Source organism: Myotis brandtii, unplaced genomic scaffold (assembly GCF_000412655.1).
Source record: "Myotis brandtii unplaced genomic scaffold, ASM41265v1 scaffold265, whole genome shotgun sequence".
Lineage (NCBI taxonomy): Eukaryota > Metazoa > Chordata > Mammalia > Chiroptera > Vespertilionidae > Myotis > Myotis brandtii.
The window spans coordinates 742,667-752,623 of NW_005360086.1; the positions used below are offsets into that span (position 1 = coordinate 742,667).

The 9,957-nt window shown below is 60.3% G+C and overlaps 1 protein-coding gene across 3 annotated transcripts in view; it reads left to right on the forward strand.

Annotated features, from left to right (window-relative positions):
* The window catches only part of NXPH3 (neurexophilin 3), a 4,280-nt gene extending 1,549 nt beyond the window's left edge, over positions 1 to 2,731 (forward strand). For 2 of the 3 annotated variants that reach the window (XM_005868152.2, XM_005868153.2), the window contains exon 2: positions 982 to 2,731. In XM_005868152.2, the coding sequence (XP_005868214.1) occupies positions 982 to 1,686 (705 nt within the window). In that variant the 3' untranslated portion in view covers positions 1,687 to 2,731. Of the gene's footprint in view, positions 1 to 679; positions 880 to 981 lie in introns of those variants that run through there. The other variant, XM_014541160.1, reaches the window with a different exon arrangement.
* The last annotated feature ends 7,226 nt before the right edge of the window (positions 2,732 to 9,957 follow it).

Here is a 9,957-nt window from a genome sequence, read left to right on the forward strand (position 1 = left end):
GGTGTCGCCGGCTGCCAGAGCTGGTCCAGCAGAGCCTTGGCAGTTTTACAGGAGATTCGGGGTGGGGATGGGGCTTGGATCAAACCCCTATGGAAGGACTGTGAGGCTGGTGTGTGAGGCTGGGAGTGTGTGGTGAAGTGGGAGGGCTGACCCCATGTGACTTCGCCTCCTGGTGATGTAACCTTTGAGTGCTGATGTCCTCATCTGTGGAATGGGAGTGATAACGCCTACCCCGTCGTGCAAGCAAGGCCCTGGCCTGTCCTCGGGGTCCCCGTGGGAGGGTAAGGCTTTCCACGCCCTGGGCCATCCTCAGGGTGAAAGTCACTCCGGGTCTCCCCACAGTCCTGCTGTATTTATACTTGAGAGAGAATGTCCCTGGGCTCCGTTTCCTGCTCCACTGTCTGCTGGTTCCCATGGCCTCTGGGGGTAGAAACTGTCCTAGGACAGGATGGTGTCCCATCTTCCCAGCAGACTAGTAGTCCCAGGAGGCAAGGGCCGTACCCCTCTGTCCACCTGGGGGCTCCCCCAGCATAGGATGGAGCTCTTCCATCTGAGGTGGGGCTCTCTGAGGGCGGTGCCTCCCCCATCAGCCTGGGGTTTCACTCCACCGCTCCTACGCCTGGGGCTCTGTCAGCGCAGGGATATGCTGCTGCCGTCACACAGCAGCTCTCCCAAGAGCAGGAGCTGGGGGACCCCGTATCCCTGGAGCCGTGGTCCACTGGAGAGAATGCTCCTCCATCCTTTTAGACTTTAAATAATGGTCAGAGGCAAGAAAGTGGGGAGAGGAGGTGGCGGGGAGGAGATGGGACCCTGACACCAGTCAGTGGGTACACCCAGCCCCCAGCATGAGTGGGCAGTGCAGGGGCCCCTCAGTGCCAAGTCAGTGGGAGAGACAGGGCGAGAGATGATGCTGGCAGTGGGAGCAATGGACCAGAACTCCTGGGGACAGAGCTCTCACACTCATCACAACTCCTCCCACAGGTCATCTGTGGCCAGGATGATGGTCCCCCCGGCTCCGAGGACCCTGAGCATGATGACCCCGAGAGCCAGCCCCGGCCCCGGATGCCTCGGAAGCGGGGCCACATCCCACCGAAGTCCCGCCCCATGACCAGCTCTACTCTCCTGGGGCTGCTGGGTCCACCTGGGGAGGCCTGGGGGTTCCTTGGGCAGCCCCCCAACCACCCAAAGCATAGCCCCCCACCGTCAGCCAAGGTGAAGAAAATCTTTGGCTGGGGCGACTTCTACTCCAACATCAAGACGGTCGCCCTGAACCTGCTTGTCACCGGGAAGATCGTGGACCACGGGAACGGGACCTTCAGCGTCCACTTCCGACACAACGCCACGGGCCAGGGCAACATCTCCATCAGCCTCGTGCCCCCCAGTAAAGCCGTGGAGTTCCACCAGGAACAGCAGATCTACATCGAAGCCAAGGCCTCCAAAATCTTCAACTGCCGAATGGAGTGGGAGAAGGTGGAACGGGGTCGCCGGACCTCGCTCTGCACCCACGACCCAGCCAAGACCTGCTCCCGAGACCACGCTCAGAGTTCAGCCACCTGGAGCTGCTCGCAGCCCTTCAAAGTCGTCTGTGTCTACATCGCCTTCTACAGCACGGACTACAGGCTGGTCCAGAAGGTGTGCCCAGATTACAACTACCACAGCGATACTCCCTACTACCCCTCCGGCTGACTCTGGGCGGGCCACAGAGGCCACGCTGGGGCTGGAAGGACAGGCCTGCCCACAGGAGGCCATCTGTCTGGACACTGGGCAGGGAAGGGGAGGAGCCTCAGGCAGGGAGTGGGTGGAGAGAAGGAGATGCCGGGTGGGGCCAGGGCCAAGTCTCACGTGTTCGGGAAGGGGTCCCAAGTGCTGGCCTCTATCCTGAGGTCGTGGAGGGAGTCCCAAGGACGCAGGCGCACTGGAGGCTGAGAGGGTCTCTGAGCAGCCTCCCGGGTGTCCCCACTGAGCGACAGGCGGATGCTGTGTCCAGGAGGCCCCTGGGGCTAGCAGACCAGTGAGGCCCCAATAAAGTCATGGAGACGAGCCTAAAACCGTGGCTCCCTCCCTGCCATCCGGAGACAGGACAGCAACAAGGAGAGGGCTATTTCGTCAGTGTGGACACCGAGGAGGTAGTGAAGGATGGGGCCTCCTGGGAGCCAGTCCTGGGGGGCGGAGGCAGGAGGAACTCCCCAGGCCCTCTCAGTGGGCAGCCCTGAGCCCCTTGTCCTGGACTGTGGACTGAGCTCGGCTTGAGGCTGACGTGGTGACTTTGGAGTCTTTGATGTCGTGACAAATCGATCATCTGCCTCCAGCCAGGCCACCCCTTTCCAAAATCCCCTCTCCTGCCATCACTCTTCCACCCTCCTCGTGCCCTTCCTGCAGCTGAGACAGAGGGTGACCGTGGCTCTCCCAGCACCAAGGCCATAGGCGGCAGCCCGCCTGTGCGCTGTGGCCCTCCTCCGCCCCACCCCCTGCCGGCTCCTCTGCGAGCATCTTGTCCGGTGAGCCACCCTTCGGTAGTCTTGCCTGGCGCACTGGGGCTGATGGAGATGTTGCCTCGCCCTTGGCTGTGGGGCTGGGGGAGGCCAGGCTATGGAGGGTGTGCCGGCCCTGTTCCGTGGTGTCTGTCTGTGGGGGGTGGGGGGCGGGGGTCTTGTGAAATCACCTGATTGTCAGCTTCTGTGTGCAGAGTCTTGTTCTTGGAGCAGGGAATAAAGCTTTCCCGGGCATTGGATCCTTGTCAGGGGAAAGGGCCGGGGGTCCAGCCAGCATTTCTCAGATGGTGGCAGGCCATGTGCTGGGGCCCAGAGCGGCAGGGCTCAGGCAGCTGTGGGAGCCGATGGGGTGGCATCTGCAAAAGCAGCTGGGGTGGTGGGGGGGAGAGCTGGTAGGTGGGATGGGCCATAGAAGGGTGTTCCTGGTGACCTCCCTGGATTGCCGTCTGGGTGGGCCCAGTGGGGGTCCCAGATCCGGCAGTGTTTTGCCCTGTGGCCTTGGGCAAGTCCACTCTCATTTCTTTTCTATAAAATGAGGAGCTGGCCCAGCCCAGAGGGTCTCGAATATAGTAGATGGGCCTCTGAACCACCGAGACGGTTTGTTAAAACAGATTTCTGGGTTTCAATCCCACAGAGGTTTGGGTGGGGCCCAAGAATGTCCCCATCTAACCCGTGCCCAGGTAGAGGCCAGCGCTCCCGGCTCAGGGGTCACACTTGGAGGACCGCTCGGATGACCTCGAAGGTCCTCCCTGGATGCGGCGACGCCTCTGATGCCCTCTCCCGGCTGCGCCTTGCACCTGCTGCTCCTGGGAAGGGTCCTTTCAGAGAATCGGGGGGTTGGGTTTTCAGTCTCATGACCTGCTGGTGAAGGAACAGGCCAGGATGGATCGGGGCACACGGGGCTTAAAAGCAGCCATGCCCCTGCCGCAGTCCACAGGAGACCCTCAGAATGATGGCTGCCCGGGGCACCTCACCTGGGAGGTGGCTGGGCTCTTCGGGGCTCAGGGAGGGGGAAGGCTGGGCCCTCACTACCAAGATCACAGTGTCCTCTCTGGAGTCGTTCTAGCTCTGCCCTTTTGGGAGGCAGCACCCTGGGTCCCTTTTGGCCATGCAGCCCCGGTCAGGAGTGTCCTGGCATGCGGGGCAGATGGTCTCGCCACCCCCAACCTGTCTTCCCTGCCCGGCAGCGCTCAGCACGGACCAGTGCCCCTCACGGTGCAGAGCAGAGCTGGACGGGGCCTTAGAAGCCGCCTCCTATGACATGACCCAGAAAGGGCGCGTGATGAGCTCACACTCCTATCCCAGCCTCTTGGCCCTGCACCGGGTTTCCTGGGCCAGAGCCTGAGACACCCCCACTGCCCCACACCCCTCTTTCCTTCCCGCCCTGGGGACGGGGACTTAGTGTTCAGAGAGGCCCAGGGGCCCGGGCCTGCCGCAGGGGACTTGGGATTGTTGTCGCACCTGCAGGTGCCCACCCACCGACACCAGCCAGGACCCCCTCCCACGGCCCGGTGGGTGCTGGAGGACAAGAGCGGGGCAGCAGCAAGCGGTGGTCCTGGGCCCTCCTCCGCGGGGCCTGGCTGACCTACAGCAGGACCGGGGGCGCTCTGACCCCCCAGCCCCTGGCTCCTTCCTCCCGTGGAGAGCCAGATGCTGCCGACAGCTGGAGGGCCGGCCAGCCTGGCATGCAGTTCTGCCCGAGCAGGGGGTGGGTTCATTTTAATAACTTCATCTCACCGGCGCGCACACTCCGCCGTCTCGTCCTCCTTTCCTGCCTTCCCCATCCCCAGGCGCTCTGCTCAGCTAGATCTTGCTGACAGAAAACCTCCAAAATCGGAATTCTTTTGGAATCAGCTGCTGGGCCCCATTCCTCTTGCCATCACGATACTTCTGCAGCCCGTCGGTCCTCACAGGGTGAGGGGTCCATCCAACTGGTGAGCAACGTCTACGGTGTCCCCTGGGAGATGGTCCCCAGTCGCTGAGATGGACCCCTCTTACCAGTCAAGCTCACACAGGGGAGCAGGCCCCTCAGGAGGGAGCTCGGCTCCTCTCCCAGGAGAAGCTCTGGGCCCTGCCCTCGCCCCCACCCTGTGTCCTCCCCCCGCCACTGCCCTGCAGAACCCTCCCCCCCCTGTGCCCCCCCCCCGCCACTGCCCTGCAGTGACCAGGCTGCTGGCCCTGGCCCTGCCCCCGCTGCTCAGACTAGCGGGGGGCTGCCCCAGGGCAGGTCCTCGCCTCCTCCATCCCAGGACAGGCCTCCCAGACGGGGCTCTTTGAGGTCATGGCTTGGTATCTCTGCATCAGACCGGGGGCCAGGGTCTGTGCTGTCCTCAGAATGGAGTGTCTCTGAGGGCAGGAGCTGCAACGTGACAGTTCCTGTTCTTTTCCGGGCGTCGGACACCTGGAGAGCGTCTCTGCCCTTGGGACTTGGCACCGGGCGCTGCTCGGGCCTCAGCATTCCGATCCCTAACGGGGTGACTCTCCCGGCAGTCTGTGAAGCCAATGGGAGGGAGTACACATCAGGTCACCCGGCAGCAAGCTGAGTCTTCCTCCTGAGTCCCTCCTCCCTCCTCCCTCCCCCTCTTTCTCCTTTCCTGGGATGAGCAAGCGGGAACTGAGTCACCCCCCCCACCCCACCCCCGCCCCTCCTTGGCAGGAATACCAGTGACCTTGCATGTGGCACTCCTTTGTCAAGGCCCATTGCTCAGAGATGCACGAGGCAGTGGGTGGGTAGGGAAGCTCAGAGAAGGGTGTGTGTGAGGGGGGGAGGGGGTGCGGGGTAGAGGCAGCCGAAGGTTGTGGGTAACCAGGGGCCTGGATTATCGAGTGATGTGTGTAGGGGGCTGTGGGGGACACAGAACCAGTTGCTCTGTGTTGGAAAGTGACCCAATGTCATGGCTGGGAGTGGGAGAGAGACATTCCTACTTAGGACTCTGAGTCGTCTATGGTTCTGTGGGGAGAACTAGGGGCTGGGGACGGGCGAGGCCAGGCACCACTAGCCCACAGGGCAGAGGCAAGATCAGGTGGGGGCGGCACCTGCCAGAGTCCTAGATCAAGCATGTCAAACTCAAAGGCTAACACAAGCCAAATAAATGAGGCATGCGGCCTGCGGGATGTGAGTTTGACATGCTTGTGAAGCTGCCGCCCTGTCACTGAGGCATGTGCCGCGCTCAGCACTGTCAGGGGTGAACCTTAGGGGCGGGGGGCAGTGAAGGATTAAAGAAGACAGACAAGAGAATAAAGCTGGGGCTAGGTGGGACGCTGCTCTCTGATGGAGAGACAGCGCCACAGCCTGCAAGCTGAGTCTTTATTTTATAGCAGATTCCAGGAGGCAAAGTAAGGGCGTGTTTACAATGTTCTCGCGGGTTTCAAATCTACTCAATTACATGCACCTGAACTCTATCAAGCTTTGTTTGGGCAGCACTTGCTGCACCTCCCGCAGCCCACATCACTCAGCCCCTGGGACCACAGGTTGGGACCACAAGGTCAAGCTTACAACCATAGCCTTTGGCACCAACTACAACACCGGTTCTCAACCTGGGGTTCGAACGACCCTTTCACAGGGGTCGCCTAAGACCATTGGAAAACACATATATAATTACATATTGTTTTGTGATTAATCACCATGCTTTAATTATGTTCAACTTGTAACAATGAAAATACATCCTGCATATCAGATATTTACATGACGATTCATAACAGTAGCAAAATTACAGTGATGAAGTAGCAACGAAAATAATTTTATGGTTGGGGTTCACCACAACATGAGGAACTGTATTAAAGGGTCGCGGTATTAGGAAGGTTGAGAACCACTGAACTTTGCCACGAGAGGACCGTGCCCTCTCATTAGCCCGAGGCTTGAACCTGTCCAAACGCTGTAGCCGCTCTCCACAGAGGCACAAATGCCAGAGGAGACCTGGCACTCAGCAGTGGGGGGCTGGCTTCTGGTCCCACAGGGGGCCCTGTTTCCTGCTGGCCTGCCAAGGTCAAAGGCTGACCTGATAACAACCCAAGCGAAGGACGCCTGGCCGAGTCTCCCAGCTCATCGTCTCAGGGCCACCCCGCTGGACGGTCCCAAGGGACAGGCTGGCAGTTTCCATGAGCTGGCAACCTGAGTGCTGTGGGAAGATATATCTGGGTCCCACCCCTGGGTCTGTAGTTTGTAGCTGGGGGGTGTGGACAAATGATATAACCTCCCAGACCCTCCCTATGTGAAAAACTGGCACCTCCCTTCCTTGCAGCATTGTTGGGAAAATTAACCGAGCTGCTTAACAAATCCTGCTTCCTCCTCTTTGTTTTTGGAGATGAGTTGGCGTTAACTTCAGCCCCACTCCTGGCGGGTAGGTGAAAGGGCTCGGGCCAGAGGTGGGAGACCTGGTTCTGCTCCATCATGCATGTGGCAGAGACCGCTCATTGTTCCCTAATATCCATTCCCCCTTTCTCCATAGTAACGACATCCTCAGTTTTTAGCTGGGCACGTGGCTGCCTGAAATAAACACATCTCTCTGCCTCCCTTGCACCAAATGTGGCCATGGGACTAAGACATGAGCAGTAACATAGCAAAGGGGTTATTTGGCAACTTCCAGAAACCTTAAGTGTGGCCCTTCTTCTTTGTTCCATCTTCCATCCCGCTGCCTGGAATATGGATGTGATCGCTGGAGCTCCAGCTGCCATCTTGGGCCACGAGGACAAAAACCATAGCCTAGAAATGAAGGGCAACATCTTGTTCCCTGAAAACTTGGTGGGAGAGAAATATCACACCAGCCCGAGGCTGCCTACTTCCAGACTGTTCCACTAGAGAAAACGCAAATTTCTATCTTCTTCTTACCAAGTTTCTATCTGATTGGCTCTCCATTTCTAGTAGTTAAGTCTCGTTCCACCTGATTGGGTGGGTGTGTTTGAGCACCTCACTCCTGTGGACGCCCGTTTCCTCGCCTGTAGAATTGAGACCGTGCTCACATCTCTTGCCACACCTCAGAGGTTTTATAGACTCGCAGGCAGGAACAAACAAGGGGAAGCGCTGGTCTCCGCCATCAAGGCGCGAGGCCTCCATTCTGGGAGGTGGAACAACTGGCTGCTGCCTGGCAGGGAGCCGCCAGGGGCTCAGAGGGATTCTTCACCCCCGTCTGAAAGGCTTCCAGTCCCCCCATTCAGCCCCCACACGTCTGGGTCCCCATCCACATTCTGATGTTGCTGACACACAATCCTCGTTAAGGGCCTGACTGATCCCAGCCAGATGGGATCCTAATTTAATTAAAACCCTTTAATTACCTGCGACAACACAGCCTTGGAAGTCCGATGCAGAAGGGGGCCTGTGGCGGGAGGGGAACGGTTGAGAGGGCAGAGTGCTGGCTGCCCTCTCATCGGTGGGGGGACCCGGGGTCCGGTGGGCACAGACTGCACGGGGCAGCCAGCGTGGCCCGAGCGTGGCCTTGGTCCACAGCCAAGCGGGGGAGTGGGGCAAACCAGGCCTTTGGGAGCAGAGTACCAGGCTCTCGAGCCTGAAGCTGCCAATGCTGGTTTTGTGTTTACACGGAGACCGGCACCGGCTGTTTAAACACGGAACTGAGCTCTCCCGAGACCCTGGCCCGGGTAGGATCCTGCATAGGAGCAGGCATGGTTCTGATTCCTCCCGAATTGTCGTGGCTTAAGAAACAGGGGCGGGGAGATCTCTGCACCCACCAAAGGAAAGCCAGGCCCCTGCACACAGGGACTGTCCTCAAGGTGTCATCCACTGCAGAGTGGGGACGAAAGGGAATGACTAGGTGGGCTTTTGAGGGGCCATGTAGTTTCTTGGGGGTTAGGAAAGACACCCCCTCTTTGCTCTGGGTTTCGACGGCTCCTCATCCCTCAGAGGCAGAAGGAAGGAGCCAGGCCAGCTCAGAGGTTGCCAAGTCTTAGCCGGGGCAGCTTCGGAAACCCAGATTCGCCGGGCTGGGCTATTGTTAAGCCTGTGGCCATCACACATTAATCCCCTTCTGTCCTCTTCGTGCTTTTCATTCAACAGCGATTGTTTCCTAAAGCCTCTAAGTTCCAGCTGGTCTCCAGGTGCCGGGAGCCCCCGGGGAAGGGGCTTCAGTTCACATGTGAGCCGGTGCCTAAAAGGACATGTTCTGCTGGGCCCGTGTGACGTCAGTGGCCGGAGTGGAAGGAGGAAGCCCCAACAGGAAGGAGAAACTCAGGGGGAAGAGGAGGAGTCCCGAGGCCCCGTCACTCCCAACCCAAAGGTTCTCCTTCGAAAGCTGAAGCCGGGAGGCTCCGCGGTTCGCTCTGATGAACACGTCCCCCTCCCCCAGTCCCAGCCGGTTGGCTCCCCGCTTCCTACCCCATCCTCTCTGCCAGCATCGGGCTGCAGCTCTGCACCCCTCTTGTTTCCTCTGTGGTCCCCTCACACCCACGGCCTCCTCTAAAGAGCCTGCCCCTCGCTCTGATTCAGGCTAAGTCTGGAGTGCCATGTACCTGCCAAGGTGGGGCAGTAGGAGATGTGGAGGTGTCCCCCCCCCCTTGACTAACAGGAAGCTGGACACAGGAGCCGTCTGCCCCTCAGATTGGAGGATCCTGAGGGGAGGGGCCACGTGGCCCAGTCCAGGGGGGCTGGAGGCTCCCCAGGGGCAGGAGGCCCTTCCCCTGAGGTGTATCCAGTGAGCTACCTGGGCCCAGCATCCTGAATCCCCAGTCGGCCTTGTTGGGCTGGGGTGTGAGCACAGCCTCCGCTCTGCCAGCTTGGGAGAGGAGGTGACAACAGGGGGACAGGCTGCTGCTCTGTTCGCATCCCCACATGCCGGTCCTCGGGCCAGAAGAGACCCCGGTTAGCTCCAGGGGGCACAGTGGGGGACACGGGGAGTCACAGGGAAAGCCGGGCCTCTGGCTCCTCACCCAGCAGCTGCTCTTCCCTTCGTTCCTGGCCCCACGTCGCGTTTACGGCTTGCGGGGTGGCCCCACCCGGGGAAGAGGGGCCTGCTCGGTCCCAGGGCGCCTGGGCTCCCCGCCTTGGGGTCGAAGCAAGCCCACACCCAGCTGGGATGTGTTTCAAGGGAGCTGGGCTTGAGCCTGAGTTGTTATGGGATCTTGACTGGTCACCTCGCCCCTGGGTCTTGGATGGCAGAGCTCCCCGCACCTGCTCACGGGCGACTGTGAGGAGCAAACTGGCCTGGAACGTGGCATCATGTCAGTGTGGGGCCAGTGCCATCAGCCCCACCCCCCCGCTGTCCCCCCCTCCCTCCGACTCCCGGGGCTCCCAGCATGCCTGGGCCTCCTGGGAAGGGAGAGGCTGGTTTCTCTCCTTTCAGGCTCAGCTGTGAGTGCAGCGGCTGAGAACACGGGGTCCGGAGCCAGGTTGACCTTGGGCAAGTGACTGAACACCTTTGTGTCCCGGTTTCCCCATCTGTAAAGCGAGGGCCATCCTTCCTGCCCGAGGGCCGTTGTGAGCGGGGCCGCGTGAAGCAGCTGGAACTGTGTGGCACCG